At 39.5% G+C, this 25,219-nt stretch overlaps 1 protein-coding gene across 4 annotated transcripts in view; it reads left to right on the top strand.

Annotated features, from left to right (window-relative positions):
• STARD13 (StAR related lipid transfer domain containing 13) overlaps positions 1-25,219 on the top strand; it is a 225,327-nt gene that overhangs the window by 32,016 nt on the left and 168,092 nt on the right. For 2 of the 4 annotated variants that reach the window (XM_057707138.1, XM_057707143.1), the window contains exon 1: positions 21,065-21,329. The exons of the other annotated variants lie outside the window; for them this stretch is intronic. In XM_057707138.1, the coding sequence (XP_057563121.1) occupies positions 21,161-21,329 (169 nt within the window). In that variant the 5' untranslated portion in view covers positions 21,065-21,160. Of the gene's footprint in view, positions 1-21,064; positions 21,330-25,219 lie in introns of those variants that run through there. 4 annotated transcript variants of the gene reach the window in all.

Here is a 25,219-nt window from a genome sequence, read left to right on the forward strand (position 1 = left end):
TTAAGTTACTTTCCTCCTATGTTGAGACCATGACTTGGTGCCACCTTTGGCCTCATGTCCTATCATGGCTACCTGCTACCTCTGAGCCTACTGTGTTCTCCTGAACCTCTGACCCTTTATAATTTCATATTTGTATCCCCAGAGCTTAAAAGGAGTCCACTATTTTTTTTTTTTTACTAAATGAATAAATAAGTAAATAACTTTAGGCTAGAAGTGATGAAACGTAAAAAACATTGTAATTAATAATTATAGTTAACAAAGCACCTATTTAATACTCAAAATCATGCTATGTTGTAGTATTTCATATCTCTATTTTACAAATAAGGAAACAAAAGCTCGGAGCAGCTAAGTAGGCTTCCCAAGAGCCCAGCTAATTAAGTCACTTAGTTGGGATTTGAACCCTGATTTTGCTAAATTCCATGTGCTTTCTACTGCATCCTGCTTTCTCTAGAAGTATTATACACAATGAGGAGAAGCCGAAAGATTCTATCCAATATATTGAATTTTATTCAGGGTGAAATAGGAAAGCATTCTATTTTTGAAAAATTCAGAATATTAATAACATTTTATTCATGCTCACATTCGTTTGGTTTATTATTCTTTATAAACATGAAAGAAGAAGAACCAACAATGCAAGTTTAATATCACAAGAGAGTTGGCAGTATTTTATTAACCTGCCCTCCTAGGTTGCCTGCAATGATGTAATTACTGCTGTTTATCAGTCTGTGCAGATGTACTGAATTACAGCCTAGAGATGTATACCTTTCACTTACAGAGAAGGTTGGAGGGTGCAAAGCATTCTGTTGTAATCCTAGGAAGATATTTTTAAAAATTATATTTCCCTTTTGCAATCCCATAATGATTTTTCCTTTCGTGTAGTCTTCTCCTTAACTGATTGGTACCTGGAAGAACCACCAGAATCCAGCAACATTCTCCCCTAAGAGCTAAGTGAGGGACAGCTGCCTGCTGCCACCTGCACTTGGCAGTTGAAAGGAGCAGAGATGTCTCCACTCTGTGTGTTGCTGTATTTCTGACTGTCCAAAGACTGGGAAGTCAAAGGCCTTTACAAGTCTGTATTATTTCTCCACGTACATCCCCTTCCTTCCCTGCAGTACAGCATAATGTCAGTGAATCCTACTACTTGAAGGTTCTAAAAAATGAATCTGAGTAGATAACTTTTAATACTTGTCAATTACTAGAAATGTGATGCTGCATAGAAGAAAAATACAAAAATTAGGAATAAGTTAGTCAGGGCTTAAGAGCATGCGTTGTCCCCATCTTCAAACCCGCCTCTTGGAGGGAAGGCTTTTACTCAAAGAGATTCTTCCTGTCTCATCCATTCCCAGTTTAAAATATCAATACCTCCTTATGGCTGTCTTTTCTGCTATTATTGCACCCTTTGAAAAATTGCAAATTTAAAAGAAACTGACAAATGTTCTGAGTGGGAATAGGAAATAGTAAACCCAGGATGATTATTTCAGATGATTGCAGCCGCCTGCCAGTGCTTCTTTAGGATTATTGTTCAGTGTTTTTGAATGAAACAGCAGTTGAACGTGAGTATTCTCTCTGGATCTCTTCCCCTCTCTGCCCACTGTCTGCCTCACTGTGTCCGCCTATGCTTTGTAAATGTAGACATGCACCAGCTTCTCTCTTTGGCCTTCCTTTTGTTTGGCCAGGTGTCTCCTTGCAGGCAGCTGACCCACAGCTCCAGTTCTCACTATTGCCTCTATTGTGAAGACTCCAACTTCCCTTCCTGTAGCTCTGCAGCTTCCTCTAGCCCCTGATCCATCATCTGAACCCACATCTCCAATCTCACTTCAAACTCATGAAGAGTTCAGAGGAAGAAGAGTGAGGGTATCATTCCAAGCGTCATGGAGGAGGCCGGGCCTGAACTCACTGTCACGTAGGCTCGTCTACATCGAAACTGCCCAGATGGAACTTTTATATTAAGAAAATTTATTGAATTCTTGGAATTCAACACTATGTCTAATACACAATCAGTGGTTCCTATTAAACCTAAATTGCTGTCTGAGATCAGTATTGAGTCTGCAGAAAGCTGTGCTTGTTATAGAAGCACAGAATTACGCACTTGGTGAAAGAGCCTGGCAAGGTGACCAACATCAGATCCTTGGTGGTCTTGCTGACCTCAGAGTGCAGTGGAGGCTCACCACACACTGACTGTGGGCCACCATCAGGTACCATGTGGAGGAAGCTGGTAATCCTACAAGACAAATCATGTTTTGCCAAGACATTTGATTACAAATTTGGAAAGAAAAAAAAAAAGCAAAAAACTAAACAGATCATTGATCTAATCCAAGTTTAATTCCTTTAAGAAATGCAGATATGTGTATTGACTGATCCTTTTCCAACATTTTTTTTAAAATGTTCTTATAAGCTCTATTCTTGCGTCCATCCCAGGCACGTCCACTCCTGCTCTATTTTCTCCATGCACTGTGTGTCACTTATATATTCAGGGACATTTTAGTTAGAATAATCAAATGAAGAAATAAACCACAGTTAATTGGGAAATGGACGGGACTAATGCTGGAGCCACAGTGACGATCATCGTAGGAGGAGATGGCTATGATTGACTTGTTCTTCTACCAGCGACTATCAATAGAGTGGGTTTTGCCAGATCTCCTGAAGCAGTTGCTACTATAAAGCTCCATGTGGAGCAGGCCTACTGTCCCTCCAAATATAGACCCTTTGTGTTTGAGAGCCAAGAAATCCAGTGTTGGAATGAAACAATGGAAGTCTGCCCAGAAACTTCTGTAAAAAACGATCCCTTTGATAAAACTCACTAATAGACACCACAATTGCTCTTTTACCAGTAATTGTTTTAAACATGTGATTACAAATGAAGAATTTCTGGTAGCTTGTGACCAAGAATGTTCACATTTTTTAATGTGTGCTTCCCAAAGGAGGAGGTGATATGTTTAGTATAAGCACAGAAAGATTAACATAAAATGTGAAACCCTAATGCCTAGCTCAGGCTTTAGTAGATGCAGGGCCTACCGCTAAGATACAGATGGAGAAAATATATGCCAACCTTTAAACTGGATCCGAAGCTCTCCACAAATTGCTCATGGGTGACAAGGCCTGCCTGTGTATTTCTGTAGAATCCTGTGCTTTAATGTATTGTGACACTAGAGGGTACCTTATTGTTGTTATGTGTCATCTCCTCCATGTGGGGGAGGTCTACATCTTATTTCTTTATGATCAGTATTTAACATAGTGCATGGCACATAGTAGGTACCCGCTAAAAACTGAAAAAATAGTTGTTAAATTAATGAATATTCCCATTGGTAAAAAATTTATAATCAACATGGATATGTTTTAACTGTAAAGACATTCATTGTTGATTTGCTGTCTACTCAGCGAGGTGAATTTTATGTTCTTGATGAAGAAGTTGTATTTTTTTTTTAATTTTGTTTATTTATTTGGCTGTGTGGCACATGGGATCTTAGTTCCCTGACCAGGGATTAAACCCTTGCCCCCTGCATTGGAAGAGTGGAGTCTTAACCACTAGACCTCTAGGGAATTCCCAAGAAGTTGTATGTTTACTCTGTATAAGGTGTTCTGCTAATCAATGTGGAGGACAGAGAGAGTAAAAGATGTAAGACTCCACCTACTCCTAATTTTATCCCCAGGCTTGTGTGGAACACTCCTCTCTAACTCACCCTGAATCATCATTTGCCAATTCTTTAGAGGCTTAGTGACTGGGGTACAGTAATAGGTACTCATTAACTGTCTGGTGAAGGAATGGATACATGAACCTCCCCGGTGCTTGTGGGCAATTTGACATCAAAAGCACGGCGCTAACAGCTATCAGTGCATTGATGACATACTTGAAGCACTCATGGGCTTTTTCTGGCAGCTGACTGAGGTCAGCATTCTTAATATGCAACTGCAGCAGAAGCTCCTTGAAGGCAGGATATTAACTATTTCGATCTTGTTCCTCTTGCATTCTCAGTCTCAGACACATAGTAGATTATCAGTAAATATTTGCTGAATTAATGACGTTTTGAATGTTTCAAGTCTTTGTGGAGGAAATTTAAAAAGTTAAGAATAGCAATGATAGAAAACACAGAGTCAAAGAGAAATAAAGTGTTTTGGGGTGCTCACTTGTGGTCAAGATCATGTCTTGGGGGGGTGCAATATTTTTATAAATAAACTTTATAAATTTTAATACTATTTTGGGTAGATCTTGAAAAGACAGGTAGAATTTCAACAGGTATAGATGTCCAGGAGAGCACTGACTTCTTTTTTTTTTAACTCTTACTTCAAAGTTACAAAATTCCTTGATTCAGAGATATGGAGTTTAAAAATTATACAGAATTCTTATCTTTGTGTCTTCAGGGAAAATCAGTTGTTTCTAAGGTGATCTTTTTCTTTTTTAAGTCACATGGAATGTTGATAAATGTTTTTTTAAGATTTAAAAGAGGAGCTTCAGAATTTAATTGTGAAATTGATGTTAAGTACTAAAACATTCCTGTAAGGCTTTAAATTGTTTTAGTACCAATAAAACACTTTAACTCTTTTTTTAGAACTAAACGCCATTTAAATCAATAAGAACTTTAAGAAAAATAATTTTACTTTTAGTGATAAATCATATTAAACAATACGATACCTAAAATATTTACCTACCATGTAAGACATCTTTGTCTCCACAGCAAGATCAAAACCCTCAGAATTAAGGGTCCTTGGCACCTGCCTGTGTCTATAGTTTGCAGATTTCACAACCTGGGAAAGTCCACAAATTAATCTTCCTTGATGATGAAAAGAGGGGCTTATATGAAAACTGTGCCTCTCAAGCTTTAATGTGCCACTGACCACCTGCAAATCTTGTTAAAAATGCAGATTCTGATTTAGTATGTCTGGGGCAGGGCCTGAGATTCTGCATTTCCAGTGAGTTCCCAGGTGATGCCCACGCTGCTGGGTTTTGACCCCACTTTGAGTATCAAAGGATTAGAAATCTTTTGAGGCTTTCTGCTGCCCCAGGATCCGAGGTAAGTTTTCCCAGCATGAAAACTTTGTTATCAGACATTACCTGAAATGAAAAGGAACTCCGAAAGGTTTCTGCAGTTCCTTCTCACTGAATGTGCCCAGTGCTTTGCAGTACTTTACCACTTTGACTCGCAGGAATAATTTTTTCTGGATGTCTTTGGCATGTGGTAGACTGTTCTTCCTTCATTTCTCCCTGACAAAGTGCCAGATCACAGTGGTACTTAAATACCAATACTTAATATAATATATCTTGTGTGACTTTAGGCTTCTTTAGGAACCTGGCCAACAGTTATTATATCATCTGTCAATCATAAATTCTAATAATAATTTCTTGAGCCCTACTGCGTATAATGACATAGTATAGACTGTATAATGCAAGGTATTTATCATTAAGCTTTATTTGCAGATGAGGATACTGAAGGTAAGAGAGATGTAAGTGAAGTCCTAGGGCCATCTAGCCAGTAAGAGTAGCCAAGATTTGAACCTAAGTCTTGCTGGGTTCAAAGCAAGGTTTGCTCTTTCTGCTACACCACACTGGCTCTCTGAGGGAGGCACAAGACTGGCAAGAGGAAGGTTCAAAGATGTGCATGGCATGTTATGGGCTTCTAGAAGTTTTTACTATAAGAGCAATAAGAGATAATACAAAGTATCTGCAAATGAAGTACCCAAGTGATTATTTCAGAAACAAGTTTTGTGGTAATGCAGAGGTAAGAGGAAGCTGTGTATGCAAGAACAGCCTGGAAAGGCTTCCCCAAAAAGGGGGCCTTTGAGTCAGGTCTTGAAAAATGAGTAGGAATTTAAGGAGTAAAGAAGGGAGCATGACAGACAGTGGGGACAGAGGTGGAATCACTTTCCTTCCAAACATGAAAAACTTTAAGGCTTTTTCAGGCAATAAGAAGGGAGTCCACCATGACAAACGACTAATGCCAGACTGAAGAATTTGGATTTCATTCTTTTATCAGTGGGGGACCTCTTGATGTTTATAAATAATATGTCAGAACTATACTGTAGAAGGAAAAATATATCAGAACTATACTTTAGAAGATAACTCTGGCAACTAGGTATGTGAAAAACTAGAACTAGAAGAGTTGGGTGGCAGCAAGACAGATGGTTAATTTCTTCATCTGTAAAATTAGGAAGAATACTAACTACCTCATAGGGTTGTTTTGAGAATTAGATGAAACACGGTATGTAAAGCACTTAGAACGGTGCCTGGCACATAGTGTTAAAAAATGTGCGCTGTCATGTCAGCTAGGTGTGAAGGGGAGTGAGCCCAAATTCTGTGTTTATTTGCGCTGAACATGAGAGTAGGCTCTTCCCTTAGAGGGCCTCTTAGTACAGCGCCAGGCACATGGAACGTCATCACTGGTAGTGTAGCTGGTGTCATCATTATTTTCCACTTCCACTCTTCCTCCAGGGAGGTGTGCATTTGTGTCATCTTTTCTCTAACCTTACTATCATCAGGGCAGCACAATGACTTCCCTTTGGCTTAATGTTATGCTTTGTTTTGTTTTTATAAATTTATTTATTTATTTATTGGGTCTTCATTGCTTCGCGAGGGCTTTCTCTAGTTGAGGCAAGCCGGGGCAACTTTTCGTGGTGGTGCACGGGCTTCTCATTGCGGTGGCTTCTCTTGTTGCAGAGCATGAGCTCTAGGCACACGGGCTTCAGTAGTTGTGGCTCCTGGGCTTAGTTGCTCCTCGGCACATGGGATCTTCCTAGACCAGGGATAGAACCTGTGTCCCCTGCATTTGCAGCCGGATTCTTAACCACTGCACCACCAGGGAAGTCCCTGGCTTAATGTTGCTTTGCTGCTTGTATCAATCTTTCCTCCACTAATTCTACCCCAATTATGACATGAAAAGGCTTCCCAAGCAGGTGCTCTGCTCGGAGGCACAAGAATGAAAGAAGGGCTGCAATTCTGAGAACAATTTTAAAATAAATGGGTGAGTGCAGGTTTTCTAAGAAAAAGAAATCCAAGGTGGAAATTCCCTGCAGAAGAACTTGCCCGGGAGTGACATTTGACGGGCATCAGCAGCTCTGGGTTTTCATAGGTTGGTCCTGACTTTAAACTGAGACTCAACAAACTAAAATAAAAGGCATGTTAGACATCTTTAGTTAGAACAGAGTCCAATCTGGAAGAGGAGAGAGAAGAGAAGATACCATGTGGAGGTGGGGAGGGATAAAGTAACAGTTAAGTCACTAGGGCCCCGTGCTTCATCCTCACTGAGTAGTGAGATCCCCCTCTGAAAATCACTTCATTTTCTCACATGCAGAGTGAAAATACCATCTAAGTATGTGCCTTTCATCCAGCACTCCATTCTACCAAAATTTATTGTCTACTCCTGTGTGCCAGGCACTAGGCTAAGTGCTGTGATACAGCATTGAGCAGAAATGCACATAGTCCCTGCCTTCACAGAATGTACAGACTAGGGGCATAGACAGATATTAATCAAATAATCTTCCCCCCAAACATCACAACGCGGCTATGACAGAAGCTACAAGGGAGAAGTACAGGGTGCTACATAGGGAGACAGGAAAGGTATCCTTGAGGGAAGGAGTGTTGAGCGGTAGTTGCTTATGCCACTCTAGGGGTGGTTGGTGTTATAGCCCAAGAAGAGGGATCTGCATGTTCAGAGGCCTTGGAAAGAAGGCCATTGTCCCGGGAACACAGAGAAAGAAGGAGGATGTGACTGTTGAGGCTGCAAGAGCAATTGGGGGAAAAAACAAGCCGGGCCTGGCAAGTCTTTCCAAAGGATTGTCTTCAAGGGTTGTTGCCATCATCAAGGGAGACAAAGAGCCTAAATTTATAATTGACAATCTTTAAAAATTATAAAATTCTGAATAAATGGAAGACAATTTAATTATTATCATGAGTATTGTCTCTCTGAGTTATGCTAAGAGACTTGTACCAAATATCATTATATAGCTTACAAGAAGCATTTATTCCACTCATGGAATCAAAAAGCAACGTTTATATTGGGTCATAAAATCCTCTCCAAAGTCAAGTCTAGGCATCCACCTGCTTGGTACATATTGTGTTAGTGGATTCATAGAATCGTGAACTCTTATTTTGGACCTTCCTCGCTAGCCTATGGCATTTCCAGTATGGCTGATAACACTGAAACTGAGATCCTCTAAGGATTGAGGACCTCCTGGCTATCAAAGGCAAGCTAGTCTATCTTTGTGCTTTGAACTTGCTTCAAATTTCTCACTCATATTTTGGGTCAAAACCTGTAAAATAAGAGCAGGGGAGGGGGCATGCTAATCTCACAGCCTGCCAAGTGCTTCATATCCACCATCTAATTTAACCCTCACAAGAGCCTTATGAGGCCTCGCCTCAGTTTTAGAGATGAGAAAACTTAGATGCAGAAAATTGAGTTAATTTTTATTTGTCCAAACTCATGCAGTAAATAAGTAGCAGAGCCTGACTTTGAATACAAGCCAGCTTGACTCCAAAGCCACAATTCTGTGTTCTAGAATTATACTTTAGAGCCACTTAAAAAATATTTTGATAGTTACATCATCTTTTGAAAACCTAATAAAACCCAAAGATCTATACTCTTAAAAGGTGAAAATATGTACAAAATTTTGCAAACAGCTTCAGTTTTGGTGACTCACAGATCATAAGTAAATATACCCATGCTATCGTATTGGTTAGTTACCACATAAGCTTCATTCAGTCAGAGATTGTTGTCTGTCTTACTCATTGATGCATTCCCAGCTCTAAGAACGTTGCCTGGCACACAGTAGGAGTTCAAAAAGCAGTTCTTGAATAAAAGTGATTACAAATGCTTGGGCGCATTCACCTAATTACTTAAAGCAGGGTGATAAAAGTATGGTATGGAGAGGGTGGCTCAGTGCAAAATTCGAAAGAACCATAGAATGACTTCCAAACCCTGACTGTGGACCCCAAGGGACCTTCTGAGTCCACATTTGAGAAATTATAGGCCAAATTTGTTTTGTTTTGTTTTGCTTTTTAACTTTAAAATTACTTTCTCTTCCTGCACTCTCAGAAAAGAATAATGTCTTTAATAGTTTCTTTTTAAATTAGACTTTTAAGTACACTAGTAAAAATAGCACTTCTGAGTAAGTTTTCAGGAAGTATTTTTTGGATAAAAAGTGCATAGACCTCTTTATCCAAATGTTTCCTAGTGTCACCACTGTATTATTTAAATGGATTTTGCTTGTTGTTGGGGAGGTGAGAACTTTAATATGCTTATGTATACCTCTAAATCTGAAGTATATATCAGCTCTTGGAAAATAATTGTAAGGCTATGTTATGTTATTTCTCCCAGGTTTTAAAATAGCTGAAAAGATAGTTTCCTATACCTAGAGAATGGGTCTGTGCAGTTGGTAGTTCTTAGCACTCCTACTGAATCTTTTCCAAAAGGCAACATTCAAGAAGTATAATACAAAATCCTTTTTCAGCTAGTTTATTTTTTCTTGGTTCAAACAAACTGATAATCATATATACTTGTCCCCTTATGTTTTACAAGGTAAGTAATATGCACTGTATAAACCCATGTAGATGAGGAAAGGCAGACCGTAAGAGACTAGAACAGTCAGTAAGTGGTAAAGCTGGGATATTATTTGGTGCTTTGCAACAGGAAAGAAATATGACGAAGTGGTATCCTGAGAAGCTAAACGTTCAGGTGTTCAGGAGGCAGGGGCAGACAGGGACACCAGTTGGACTGTCGGAATCATCTAGGCAAGAGGGCTGGTCCCTACGTGGTAGAGGCAATAACACAAGAAGGAATGGACGTGAGGAAATCAATAGACTTTATTTTTTGTTTTCTCTAGTTTTCTATTTCTCTTATTTTGAACACTGAGGTTTTGCCTAATACTGTAAGAGGCATTAAGGAAGTTCAAGCCATGTTAGACAGTATCTTTTCTGGGCAGATTTTTTTTTTTTTGTCTTTGTCTGCCATCTGCGAAACACAGAGGCAGCTAGAAGTAAGATAAGTCTGAGGCTTCTCTGCATCTCCTGACCTGAATCGTTGGTTAGGCTTGATCCTCTTATTATAAAAGCAATATACAACAACTTCCCACTGACTATTTTACAGTTGGTAGTATATATATGTCTGTGCTACTCTCTCGCTTCGTCTCAGTTTCCCCTTCACCCCCACCCATAATTCCACCATCCTAAAAATGTTCATGATTCAGTTTTTGGTGCGTTTTCTTCTAATCTTTTTTCAGTATGCATTAAAAATTTTTTAATTGTAATCATAGTATGTACCACACCATTTTGTGCCCTACATTTTTTATTTGCAACACAACACTGATTGATTAACAGAATGTTGTGGCGCTAGATTTTCTAAGGTAATCCCTATTGAGAAACAAGCCAAGGACAGCCCTTGAGACCCCCAAAGTCAGGGGATGAAAGAGAGTATTTTAAATTCATCAAAGATTGAGAATACTTTTTAGTATGTTCTATCCTTCTGTGCAGCAAATACATTTTTGGTGCTTAGTAAGTATTTTTCTGTGATTGATTGGTGTTGAGTCATCTTGGTGGGGCGGCATAGGAAAAGGTAACCACGCCCGGCTATCTCTGTTGTACTCGGTCTGTTTAAACAGGTCTGTGTCATAAGACACAGTGTGATTGTGATGTGCTCTCGGAGGTTGGCCAGAGGCCACTGCGTGCTTTGATAAACACCAAGCTCTGGAGAAATAATAACACAAGAAATCTCAGGACAGCCTCTATATATTTGTACATGCACATATATTCTCTAACAGAAAAGAACTTCCCCAGAAAGGCTGTACAAAACAGGCATAAGAGCAAAGCGATGCCTTTTATTCCCTTAATTCAAAGGAGCACCAGCATAAGGAAACTTCAAGGGAAGCTACTATTGAAATAGACTTAGAAACTTGCTTTGCCTTTAAAAGCAGAATTGCACCACTGGTTTGCAAGGCAGAAATTGAGACACAGATGCAGTGAACAAACATGTGGACACCAAGTGGGGAAAGGGGGCGGGGGGGTTGTCAGGGTGGGATGAACTGGGAGATTGGGACCGCCATATATCATTACTAATAAGAAAAAAAATATCAAATTGTATACTTTAAATATATGCAGTTTATTGTATGTCAGTTGTATCTCAGTAAAGGTTCTTAAAAAAAAGAATGATATGGAAGCATGTAAGTATTCCTATTATATAATTTTGTTTCCTTTCAAAATATAATAAACATAGAATTTTATCAAAAGCATTGTCACTTATACTAACGATCTGTTTTTTTCTTCTTGGATATGTTGCATTATGAATTCTTAGATAGCAAACCATCTTTGCAGTCCCATAATTAACCTCATTTGTTTATGGTATATGGAATAGTCTGACTAATAATAATTTGTTAAGGATTTTGCATTGATATTTATAAGTAATTTTGATGTTAAGCTTTCTTTTGCATGTGTGCGTAGTCCTCTTGAGTGTAAGTATTAATATAATGCCCATTCTATAAAAAAAATAAAATAAAAGTAGAATTGTACCGATTCTGAAAGATGATTAGACAAATGATAGTTTGTTTCCCAAAGCCAGAGTACCATCTGATGGGTAGATTCAGGACTTCATACTGTCACTGTCTTCCCAGCAGAGCCCTCTTCCTTCTGCCCAAAACTATAACTGCTGAATTTAGTTTGCCCCTTAGTTCTTTAGCATTATCCATCATAGTCCTTCTTCTAAAAGGATCATTACCTCCAGGAAATAGCCACAGCGGAGAGATATCCCCCAACTTTATAGCTCTGGTGGAGACAAGGGGACATGAGTCAAGAGGAATATTGATGGAAAGGTGTGTCCTTCCAATCTGAGTCTTAGAATCTAAGAGGTCTCTATGATGCAGCAATTTGGAATACTAATCTCTCAATAATTGGAGAAGGGGGTCTAGCATAGGAAAATATTTATGCATTTTTTTCCTCTTCATGGGCATTTTCCCCCTAATATTGTCTTCCCCTCCTTCTCTCCCAGCTCTGCATTTTGCCAGCCTCAGCACTACTTTTCCTACTATGTGTGTAACTCTACTCTTGTTCTGATTTAGCTGACCCTGCTTTGCTCCCACAGCACCCTCTGCACACCTCTGTCATTGCACCTGTAATGCAGCCCTGTAATGGTAACTACACTCAACTTTTCCTGTTATAAGTCATACTATTGGGAAAAGGGGCAGTGTCTTATTCATCTTTGTACCTTTGGTACCTGGCATGGAATATACATTAGAGATATTTTACTAAGAAAGGGTGAAAGGAGCTGTAATGTGAGTTAATAGTAGCTTTGTCTCTATTTATGACGAGATACCAGCAAAAAATCTTATTTTAATTACACCAGGAGCACCTTTGGTTAAATCATTCTTCCCAGCCTAAAAGTGGACCCTCTTCTTGTCGCCCAGCCAGACGCTCTTAAATTTGTCTTCCCAGTCACCTCTGAGTTCCACTGATACCAATACCTAGGGCTCTAGGGAGCTATGTTGCTACCTTCTCAAATTCTTAGTGCTTCTCTATTTGGGATATGTTCTAATGTTGTTGCTCCTCCTGGCACTACTTTCTATTCTTTAAAGTATAGATTGATGATTTTATATTAGGAATAAAGAAGGAAAACAGTCTATCATATTCTTAGTGTACTGGGCTGAATTTATCTAAGAAGGCATATGTGGTTTATATAAATAAGCAGTGCAATTGCATTACTAATCCCACACTCATTCCTCCTCAGTCTGTGGGCTCTGGTTATTTCCAAACTTAACTTAGTGCCCAACTGTTGCATGACACCAGATGGGGAGCAATTGTATATAAAAATGGAAAATGCAGACTGATCCAGGGCAGCAGGGCAGCGTGCAGTTGTGTGTGTGTGTGTGTGTGTGTGGTGAAAGCACAGCATTTATTGCAGGTGCCAATCAAGGAAAATGGGTGACTCCTGCTCAAAAGACCTGAACTCTTTTGTGTTCAGGTTTCAGGGTAGGTTTTTTAAAGGCAACATTAGAGGTGAGGGTTGCAGGGTGCCTGATTAGCTCATGGACATTCTTCTTATTGATTGGTGGTGAGATAAGAGGGTGATATTTTAGGAATCTCAATCATCAACCTTCTGGTTCCAGCATACTATCTTTTTTTTTTTTTTCCCAGCATACTATCTTAATAGTGGTGTGCCTTTCAATGGGCAGTCTCAAACATTTACAAAACAGATACTTTGGAAAGTCAATAAAGAATTTCCCAAAGGATACATTACAGGATTTCTTTAATGAGCAAGCTTCCCTTTCATAGTCAAATTATGATTGGAGTCAACATAAAGAAAATATATTCACTGTTGTTCAAGACAGAGAAGGAGCTTATAGAATCAGATCTGATGCAGATGAAGATTGTCTCTAATAAGTATCTAAGATCAGGCAAATTCCACCTAAGGGACTGAAAAATTCCTTCTAATAATGTAAGCAATTCTTTAAAAAAGAAAGAAAAGGAACACCCTCAAATTAGCATTTATTTTCAACCAGGGCAAAAATATATAGGTTCTAGAAATACCAGACAATAATTTAACTAAAATCTCCAGGAAAATTTTTGAAAGAATTATTAAAAGATGTTTATGAGCATGAAGAAATAGAGGTGGTAGATAACCCAGAAGCAGAATGGGTCCATGAAGAGCACTTGGGCCAGTGGTGTTCAGCTTTTCAATTGAAGGCACAGCAGGCATGCTTGTAAAATTTGAGGCTGATTCAAAGCTAAGGAATACAGATAATTTTTTATGCCCTGCAGCCTCTCCCTATGGAGAAAGGTTACTCATTCCCTCCAGGCTCCCTAATTTTCATAAGGGACCTTAAACTGTCCTCTGTTTGTTGCTCAAAGCATGTACTTTTGCCTCTAACCAGCAAAGCAAAATATGTGCATTTCAGGCTCTTTTGGAGGAGAAAACATTGCATTATCTGCTGTCCAATCCTTATCCAATCCAAGTTGTTGTAGCAACAGCAGTACTTATAATGATTGACTAAAATATATGCATTCACTCCTCTAGACATTTTAAATTTTATCCTTGGAAAAATTCAGATCATCATTTATTCATATTTTGACTCAAACATTTATTCAACCAATCGCTATTGATTTCCTCCTATGTGCCAGGCCTTGTGGTGGGCACGTAGAATGTGCATGAAATAAACATGGTCCAGACACTACAGTCTAGCAGGAAGGAAAGGCAACGTGTAGGTTAACGAGCAAATAAATAGGTAATTACAAATTTAGAAAGTGCTATAGAGCCGACACATGGGGTGCTGCTTCCGCTTAAGTAAAGCGAACAGGATGGCCTGTCTGAGACCGCATCACTTAAGCTGATACTTGAAAGCTGAGGAGGAGCCAGCTATGGGACGGGCTCTATGAAGAGCATTCCAGGCTGAGAAGTAGCACATGCAGAAAGAATACTCTAAGGCAGCCAAGTCTAGAGAAACCTAGTGAGGAGACTGTGATGAGGTGGGAGTGGTGAGCTGGGAATAGATCACGCAGGACCTCATGGGCCAAGTAAGGGGTCTGGATTTTTTTCCAGATACAATAGAAAACTTGGAGTATTTTAAGCAAGGAAGTGATACGATTCAATACATAGTTTAAAAGATCACAGAAACTAGCCTCTTAAACCATATTTTCTGGGGGGCCCTCCTAGAATTAATTTTCTTAAATAGTGCTTTGTTATCATACTATTATTGACATTGAAGTGTCAATTAAGAAACCATGGACTAAGGTTTGTTACCATATCCAATGTCATTGAGGATGCTGATTCTTTGTGGGCACCCAGGAAAATTTTCCCTGGGGGTCTCAGTATCTGGTGATCTGTGTTTGTCTTGAATCACTGTTTTGTTTTTATCTTATGGATAAGTTAAATCTCCTAATTGATCTTGTTTCCTTTTTGCCTAGTCTGTTAGGAATCTTAAGCCACATTTTCAGCCACCTTCTGCAAATATACACGGTTGTGTGGCTTATATGTCTGTGAACTTGGTTTTCTTATGTTTCCACCTTTCCTTTACCTTTTCCCAAATACACTTAACTGTTTGTTTTATACTTTTATAATGTAGGTATTTTCCTTAGCTACCTTAAAGAACAAGGCAGAATTAAATAGTTGGAGGAGAAAATTAGGAATTGAAAATATCTCAATAATTCCAATAAGTTTAGAGACCTGTTCTTAAGTTTGAAAGGTCATTCAAGTACAGGATAGAGTACACTCATTTAACAACAGATTTTGTGAAGACATGGAAACGCCACTTAGACTGATTCTAACATAGTCTCAGGTGATAGAGATAACCTCCCACAGAGCACTTAACATTGGTGTAACGGTGAGTTCCTTTCTGTCTTCCCTGGCAGTCTGTCCCTTGAGGCAAGGACCACATCATTGTATTCACCCTGATATCTTTCATACTTACTGCAGTGCTGTGCAGGCATTCACATTAATTAATTAATTCAAATCTATACCATGCTAAATATAGATTAAAAAAACATAAAACCTCTCATTATCTCAGTCTGGACCAGCGAGTGCAGTCCCTTGAGTTTAGCAAGTATCCACACTTTACAGCATATAATACCATGCTTGGCCATGTCTAGAGCTCTAAGTTTAGGGCAGGAGCCATGTTTTTAAAGAGATACTGATAGACTGGAGCAGATCCAAAAGACAGCACTCGGCTTGCTGAATAGTCAGAAGTTGTGTGATTTGATGGAATGTTCAGCCTATGAAAGAAGATTCCTACAAGGGATAGGTTGGCTTTCTAAAAATATCTGAAGAGCAGGCATATGGAGGAAGGAATAGATTTGTCCTAATTCCAAATGGCAGAATTAGAGCCAGTGGATGGAAATTATAAGGAAAAACTTTCTTAAACACCTCGGAGTCCTCAGTGAGATAATATAATTTGCATATGTTGTTGGGTAGAGCATTCATTAATTGATCTGACCATGACTTGTATAGTAGCTGAGTGGCTGGATTAGAAGATGTTTAATATCCTTTCCAAATCCAAGATGTAAAAACTTTATGCCCATAATAGTTGCAATGAACAAACGGATTCCATATTAGCCTGTAACAAGCTAATCTAGAGTGCCGCCTAACCACTATTTACAGGTATTAACATGACTGTTAATACTAAAAGTTTTGCATTAGTCACGAAAATATTTCTGAAGGCAATAGGTTTTGACAGGGTGAAAGAGTAGGAAATAGCACAGTTGCAGATCTTTGAAACAACTTATAAAAGTGAAAGAATTTTGGTTTGGCTGGAATGAAAGGGTGTAGGCAGTGAGCCCAGGACAAGTCAGACCAGATCACGGCCATATGAACTGGAGCTGACGGTTGGGTCCCAGGGGATGGAATGAGGGCAGAGGTGAAGTTAACTAAAGAGAGTAGCGAGGGTTAAGAGACGAAGGAAATCTACTACCACTCACCAGTCTTTGCAGTAGGATCTGGACTCCAAGTGGGAGACACGGCCTAGAGGTGGAGAAACTGAGTCAGAAGAGAACCTACTCTGAAACCTTTCATGGAGGGTCCTGATCATGGCTGCGAATGTTAATATCCCTGGCTCGCCTGCTTTGGTCATTGGGCACGTGGTATATGATATTGGGGAGGTTTATTGACAAAGAATGGGGCACATACATCACAAATCAGCTGGTAGAAATTCTCAAAATGAGCTTCAGAGCTCACAGGAAAGCTTTGACATTAATCCACGACCTTTGGATTCAAGTAGTTTCAAAAGCAGCCCTCCAGATCAGTTCTGCTTTTTTTCCACTGACCACTTGTATCTCACACATTTTCCTGCTTGGCAGAACTACCTTGGCTCCCTCTGAACAGGCTGAAGAGGAGGCTGGAATGTGTGTGAAGGAGAAGAAGGAGCAGCAGACAGATGAAAGCACAGTGAGCCATTCCTGACTTCTGTAAAAGCGCTTCTCACTTTCTGCCATGGGTACACAAAATTCCATTGAGCACTAATCTGGGATCATCTATCAAAGGACTTAAAATTTTTAAATACCAAAAGTTCTGTTTAGAGGTCAAATTTCAGAGTTTTGACTGTGTTTGGTTTGCCTTGGGAAGAAATGCCATAGAAGAGGCCAGACAATATGCAGAGTTAGCCTTGTGGATGAGCAGAAAGCAGAGGACAGTCTACCCTCCAAAAGAGGAGTTGTTAAACAAAGAGGTGGTCAGGCTGCCTCTTCACTTTGGGATTGGGGAAGGGATGGGTGAGTCGCCAGTTCTCGGTCTTGGGTTACTCCAGAGAGGGCCCATGGTTCTCACTGGTTAATTAAAGGTTCTGGGCTGTGTATCTTACTCTAAAGACATCTTGATCTCAACCACCACAAGAATTTAGTCATCCTATACCTATATTTCCATCCCACTATCACATACGATTAAATAGGATTGAGATGATTTTCAGTAGATTCTTCCTAAAATTTTCTCCCTTATCCAATTTCCCCAGTACCCTTTTAATACCACAGTTTTTCCTTCCCTGTCCCTCATGTGTAATAGTGGAAAGAGTTAAAATATCAGCTTGGAGATACACAGAGGCTCTGCACTCAGTTGCTATATCACCTGGGACATTGCTTCACCTCTGGAGTCTTAATTTCCTTTTCCACAAAATAGGGTAGCACAAAGCGTTGCCGTGGAGATTGATTCAAGACATGAAATGTAAATAGCGTGAGGCTTAGCACCCAGTAGGAGCTCAGCACCCAGTAGGAGCTCAGCACTTTTAGCCACTCTCCCTTTTCCAGTCCCCTGTTCATTGTTCTTGTTGGTTCCCAATATTCATCTGTTCATCCCATCCCTGAAATAGTCTGAGTGAAGACTGTTCTTGATGGCCAAATTAGGAAAGAGGAAAAGTAGGTGAAAATTAAAAGCTAGTACCATCTATTTTCCTCATTTCTGAAGGAGTTGGAAAGGAGGAAGTCCAGCATCTTGGGTTTTCAGCACTCTCTCCCTCTTTGATTACTTCGGTTCTCACTCACTCACCAGTCAAGAGGAAGAGCTTTCTCCACGAGATGCAGGGAGGACGTTTCAGCCCAGGGAAGATTATCAGCAGTTTCTTGATTTTACATTTACAACAAGCAGAACAGAATTGCCCACCCAGTGGTGATTCTTCTAACACTGTGACCAAATGATGAAAAAAAGTCGTTGAAAGGGCTCAGGTTTCATAGCAATACATTAGCATAAAACAAGGCGGTAATGATGCTGATGAGAAAATGATGTCCCCCATCTGCTGTAAATATGGTATTTTGGACACACAAAATGGCAAAACCATGGTGAGTCGTTGCATGGATTTATAGATACTACTACCTTAACCATAAAAAATAAGTTGGACATGACACAGGGAAGACAAAGATGTTAATACATGATCCTTCATAGCCCTTTATTAAAACTCAGACTGATTTTTAGAAAAATTGGGCTTTATTCTAAGTTGTCTTTCTTTTAGTCAGGGAATTCAAATTCTTTTTTTCCCCTAATTTACATTCAATTCTTGTTCTTCCTTGCTATCTCCTATGAAATACTATGTTTCATATTTTTGTATCTGTTTACATATATCGAAGATACACATTTATGATCTTGATGTTTTACGAACAAAATACCTCGGGACTTTCAACATGTTCATGTGTTCATTATTATGCAAAAAAGGAGTCAGTGTGATTTTCTTTTTTTATAATAGTAACCTGGCCAGGATACATTGCAGTGCTTCTCAGGAAGAATCATTCCACTTATTTTTAAAATGCAGCCAAGTCAGTATTAAACTACAAGGTTGGTGCTGAGAATGGTCAGTCTTTCTTTAAGTGTTATCCACAGCTAAAATGCAACTACATATCATTTCCTACCTTTTCCTTCCCTTTGCTTGGTTTCTCAGAACATATCCAAAGTTCCCAAGTTCATTATCCGCTATTCTTTCCCTCTCTACTCTTCTTCTGCACTCTCCCATTGAAAACTGATAACTGGCAGGTGTTTACGGCGGGGACGTCCCCCACACTGGACTATCAAACTGAAAGCGTGTACACAAGGCAGCTGACATCAACATCTCCATCAGATGGCAGCCAGTGCTGGATCCAAGCTTGGGAATTGGGACTCACAAGCATCCAAAACTGCAGTGGAGCGCTAAGCCTGTCTGCCATTCAGACCCAGGCTTCTGGCATACCAGAGTCGCTAGACCTTAAATCCCTTTCACTATCCACAGAAGATCCCCTGGAATAGAAAAATTCTTATCAGTAGCATTGACATATGTACACTGTGAAGTGTAAAATAGATAGCTAATGGGAAGCTGCTGCATAACACAGAGAGATCAAGTTGATGATGGGTGATGCCTTACAGGGCTGGGATAGGGAAGGTGGGAAGGAGTTGTGGGGGCGGGGGGAACATGGAGATATATGTATAAATACAGCTGATTCACTTTGTTGTACAGCAAACACTGGCACAACAGTGTAAAGCAATTATATTCCTATAAAGAGCTTTAAAAAAAATTCAGATCACATCCTAAATAAAAATGGAAAAGGAACACCATGACCCAATGTGATCTTCCTTTCATATCCTGCATCAGTGCTGACTTGAAAACCTGACCCTTACCTACTCTTGTGTGATTATCAGAAGAGGCTCACAATTGCCATGAGAGAGAGTATATCCCAGTGTAGGCCCTAGGGATCCTTATTAATGTGCTTATTTACCTAGGAAGATATTTACACGAAATGAGCTGCTTCTCAGAATTGCAAAGTTCCCACAGGGAAAGATATTAGGGCTGACCACAGTTAGCCACAGCAACAAGAATCGGGGTCCTAATTTAAGTCCTGTTGAACTTTCAGTTGAGAGTTTTTCATTATTAGGATTCGAAATCCCAGGCCAGGCTATGTTTCAGTTTGAGTCAGCCAAATATAAGAACAACTTGGCCATATGCCTCTTTTTCAGGGAACTTTATTCCTTCAGCCCTAGGCTCAGAATTTGATAACATGATTTCTATGGACTTTTTTTTTTTCTCTTCACATCAAACAATATTAAAGAGAAAAAATAGAGGGAAAATGCTGATTACTCCCAGATGTATACTCAGATATAGCCAAGTGGAATTACTCGCAGTTTCCTTAAACACACACTCTGGTTCCCCATCTCCACACATGTAGGCACAGACCCTCCTGCAAAGCCCTCCTCAGCCTCTGCCTGTCAGAATCCCACCCTTTTTTTTTTTTTAAAGCCCACCCAAACATCTCTTTCTCTGTGTGGCCTGCTCTCATCACCCCGGTCAAAAATAATATTGCTTCCCCTAATATTGCTCTTGTGTCTTTCTTGGGCCCCTTTCGCATAAGGCCTCCGTTATGCGCTTTTGCATAACTTCTCTGTTGATCCCAAGCAGCTTGGCGACAGCAGCTTTGCATGAATCCGCATCTTTACAATGATTCCTGGAGGTGTCTTAAATGCAAGAGGTACTTCAAAAGTATTTTGCTTCTGGGTGATTAAAAACGGGGAAAGTAGAAACTTTAAAGGGGTAGCTACTTGACAAATTTCCTGTGCCCTTGCCTCTCCCAGTCTCACCTGTAAGAGCTCTCAGCTTCCCATGCAGAGGGTCAGGGGCCTGGAGTGTGTGTACTCAGGGTGTTAAAGCACTCGAAGTTTACTTTTCACTGGCAAAGCTTTTTTTATTTCTGTGTGATGAAGGGTAGTCATTTATACTCAGCTGTTTATGCTCATTTGAAGTACTTTTTCATTTAAGCTGTTTTATCACATCCATCTTTTACCTGGCTGCAGCTGCCTTGGAGAAGGCGAGTGTGCTTTCTCTAACACAACCAGAAAGATTTCCTATGCCCAGGGCTTCTTTTTCTTCTGCTGCCTTTCCTCTTCCTTCTCTCTCTTCCTTTGAACTCTTTCAGTGAGTGCTGCTTCTCTGGGCTTAGTCAGCTCCGAGGCAGGGCAGTACTCTCACTGGCTTCCCGCATTGTGCGGGGATCAGAGCTGCTGGACCTGCCTCTTTCCCGGGCTTGGGGCCGACTGCGTACCGTCCCATCTCCTGTCTTCCTCTGATTGGCTCCTCGAGGTCACATGAGGGCCGGGGGGTTGGAATTCTGAGTTGTGGCTTTTGGCACTCCTTTTTCTTTTTAAAAATCGCTGGGTCTGTTGAGCTCTGCCGGGCTGGGTGCCTCGCTCTGTGACTGAGACTGGAGGCAGACGGAAACAGCCACGGGGCAGACTGAGGTGGCAAAAGAAAATCTGCCGGGATGTTCAGTCAGGGACCCAGGACCCCAGCTTCAGGTTGCTACTATCTAAATGCCATGACACCTGAGGGCCAGGAGATGTATTTGCGATTTGATCAGACTACGAGACGCTCTCCTTACAGGATGAGCCGGATTCTAGCACGCCATCAGCTAGTGACTAAAATTCAACAAGGTGAGTCGCTGGTAGTGGAAGGCTGTTGCTAATTCTGATTTCTGTTGGCTCTCTTTCATGCTAACCCAGTTTTTAAAATTATTGTTTTCACTTTACAATATATGGATTTCTCTGCCAAGCTGCGCATACCTTTCAGAAATAACTTCAGGCTGCAGTTTTAAGCAAACAGTGACAGCACTTAGCTGCCACATAACTCAACATAAAGTCCACAAAAAACTTCACGGTAGGACAGTGAATCATAAATTTCCAAGACTTATGTGTGTCTACAGAATAAATGAGACAGGTTTTCTCAGTAGGTATTTTAGGAGCTTTTCATTTTTAAATGTGACAGGTTCCTCACACTCTGTCACATTTAAAACTTGGACGTTTGTTTATTTAATTAGGGGGGAGGGGGAAACTAACTCCCACCCTGCCTAGATTCTTTACAACACTCCTAGTGACAGGAGAAAGTTAAAATGCTATCCTTGAGGCCCTTGGGCTGACAACCAGAATCGCATTCTCTGCCTATTTGTACGTTTATGTCAGCCGTTGCCACTGATTTGTTGATATTGTTTTTCTGGTAAAGGATAAAAGTGTCTCCTAACCTCAAAGCAAATCTTGTGACAGAAGCAGCAGCTTCATATGGCAGAGAGGAGAGGATATTGATTACAAACTGCTGGGTGTTCCTTTTTATTCTCAGGGGGGAAAAATCACTAAAACTCATCACTCTCCAAAAATAGTTTAAAACATGCTCTTTATCTTAGGATAGGTTTGTAGAAAGTGGAAAGATGAACATTCCTAAGAAACTTCTGTTGCCCATTTAAAAGACATGCACACGTATCTACACATACACAATGCGTGTATGAAGTTTATAACCACCCTCCTCCTAGACTCCTAAACAACTAAATTATCACATTGGTGATACATAAGTTGACCAGGATTTTCTAGAGCCACTATAAAAATACAATTTCCACTTAAATAAATGAGTTTAAGATTATATTGAATTTTAGACGGGAAGTTGGGATTTGTAATCATGAAAATCTTATTGTAATGTTTCCAAAAGGAACAATATGTATTCTAGTGAGCAGCATTTGATGAGATTGTTTCCTTGGAAATTGGGATTTGTTTTTAAAGGTTCAGGAACTGGTTATGTGTGAAGGATACTGGTCTTACATACCGGTCTGATTTCAGGAAGGATATTAAGTCATTCCATAAACTCTGTGTGCAGGTCTTGACTGAATAGAAACAAAAGTAATTATTTCCCTGTGGCTTGATTTAAAAATACACTAGGCTTAGAATAAAAACCAGCTCCATTTTAGTTTTAGAGATTTCTGACAATGGTGCTTTACCAGACGTCATCGTTATTATGGACATACCAGCTCGATAAATGTTTGGTGATGGTTTGATGATTTGTAGTCTGCGCTCTGTAAATGTTCCTCAGCATGCTTATTAAGTGTATTCTGTTAGAAACAGTGCATACAAATAGTTTGAAATATCTTTGTAAATCTCCTTAAATGAATTTACAGTGATTGATTTTGTTAACAATTATTTACGTTCTTTCTGGAATGAAGATTATTTTTCCATCGAGGACCTGAAGTTGTGAACACGTGCATGCTCACTGAAAGTGTATTCTGTGTCTGTGTTTCATTTCGCCTTATTAGAAAATTTGAGCATTCTCACTTTTTTTACATTGGACAATGGAGTGTCTGAAGCTAATGAAAGCCTAAAAACTAGGTGGCAATGAGGATCATAGAGAAGCATGAAAGAATTCCAGCAGTCCAGTGATTAGGAGCTCATTATTGGTTAACAGTGAGTTAATAATGAGTTAATAGTACAATGTACAATTGTATCATAAGACGTTGAGAAAGCAGAAGCAAAATGATTTTCCTGGGTTTACGGTATGAGTAGATGGCTCTATTGTAAGAGTAGAGAATATTGATTGAGCATTTACATGTATCATGCACTGCTCTGAGAACTTCATATATATGTCAATTTATTTTATCCTCAAAAAATAAATTCTTGAAGGTAAGCACTGTTATTATACCCATTTTAAAGGTGAGAAAACAGAAGTATATAGAGTTCAAATAACTTCTCCGAAGTTACAGAGTAGCAGCTGGTATTTGAATCTATCTCTAGAGACCATGCTCAATAATACTCTAAACTGTTTTTTAGTTTTTATAATGAGTGTTAACCTCCTGAACCTATGATTGATTTATGGATTATATAATATTTCAATCTTTTCTACTCAGGATACAGCAATGAACCATATTACAGAATCACTGTGAGAGTCCCAGTCAGGTCTTATGTCTCTAGTGGAAGCAAAGTGCTATGTGTTTTACCTCCCTTGAGCAGTTAGTACCCAATAATACATGATGTCAGGTTATTATACAATTAAAGTTTATCAAGTGCATATTAAATTAATAACACCATTATTTTCTGTAGCTCACATATTGGTATCTTGAAATGACAGCCACATCGTTAAGATGGTTTGCTTTACTCTGCCATAGATCTTTCAAGGAAGATTTAGCATTATATTAGTATAATTTGGGGGCATCGATACTCACAGTCTTTCATGGCTATTGGGAACAGTGCAAACAAGAGTGAGTTGCTCCCCATTGACCTCATTACAGTGAGATAATCATTGAATGGCATAGACATGATTCAACAGCAGATCCACTCATGGGAGGGAAAAACAAGGAAAAGAAATAAAGGAATCTTTGATGATGCATAGGATCAGAATTAGTTGCTCAAACCCAGGATGAATCTAAACTTGCTTCTCTTAGGGTATACTCCAAAATATACACATCATTTCTCTGGCTGTCTTTTTGGTTCTGGAGTTTTAAGTCCAATGAAAAAGAGAAGCGATGTTTAAAATAGAGTGTTGTTTTGCAGAGTGAAAGCTTATCACACAAGTCACACTTCCCATAATCCTTACCCCCACAATCTTGCTGAATCAATGGGGAAATTGTTATAGGGAGAGAGAATGGAAATAATAATGGTCCTTATTTCCCTTATAGGCAGGCACTTGGAGTGGACAAGAGGGAGGATGCTGAGGAGGTGGAGGGAGAGTGTGTTAGGCCACGGAAGGGGTGAATTGGGATCTTATGTCATTAGATGGCTACGATTTATTGGCCACATGTGCACCATGCTTAAAGTCTATATACACACACGTATTACTAGGAAAATCCAAATTTAAGCAGATGTGTAAATGTGATTACTTGCTTTGTGAAAGAATTCATCATGCTATCAAACTTCAAAATAATATTTTAATGCTTTAAATAGCATGATATGGACCATATTTCAATAAAGTCCACTGAACTATAGAAAAGAAAGAGACAGGGAAGCAGGCTCTATTTAGACACTCTCTCATTCTTTCACTGCGCAGGTTTTAGAACTTCACTGGGCCTTCATTTCTTGATGAGAAAATGAGATGGTCAGACTATGATTCTGGTTCTCAAGGTCTTTCCGTGGCTAAGTCAATAACTCTGGAACAGGAATGTGTAAAGCAGGGAAATTTAAACCTAAAGTAACAGAAGCCAAAAAGGAAACAGAGAAGCTGTCTAATGTGGAATAAATCAATGACTTATAATTTTTCTATATCTTGTCAAGGAAATGGTAAAATGGAAATCAGATTTTAGTTCTACTTTTGATGCTAATTAATTGTGTGATCTGGGGCAAGTCACAGCTTCTCTGGGCATTATTTTCTTCTTCCATAAAATAAAGAGTTTGGATTAAATAAATGTGAAGTTCCCATCATCTCTGAAATTCTAGGATTCTGTGATCGCAGGTTATTACTTTAAGAGAAAGATGATTCTTATTTGCATTTTCCTTATTATGTCATTCAAAATCTACCCAGACATGCTTCTTTGATACCTGTTTAATACTCTCATTATCAATTTAATAGGAACGTT

The sequence above is a fragment of the Hippopotamus amphibius genome, chromosome 14 (assembly GCF_030028045.1).
Source record: "Hippopotamus amphibius kiboko isolate mHipAmp2 chromosome 14, mHipAmp2.hap2, whole genome shotgun sequence".
In the NCBI taxonomy this organism is placed as follows: domain Eukaryota; kingdom Metazoa; phylum Chordata; class Mammalia; order Artiodactyla; family Hippopotamidae; genus Hippopotamus; species Hippopotamus amphibius.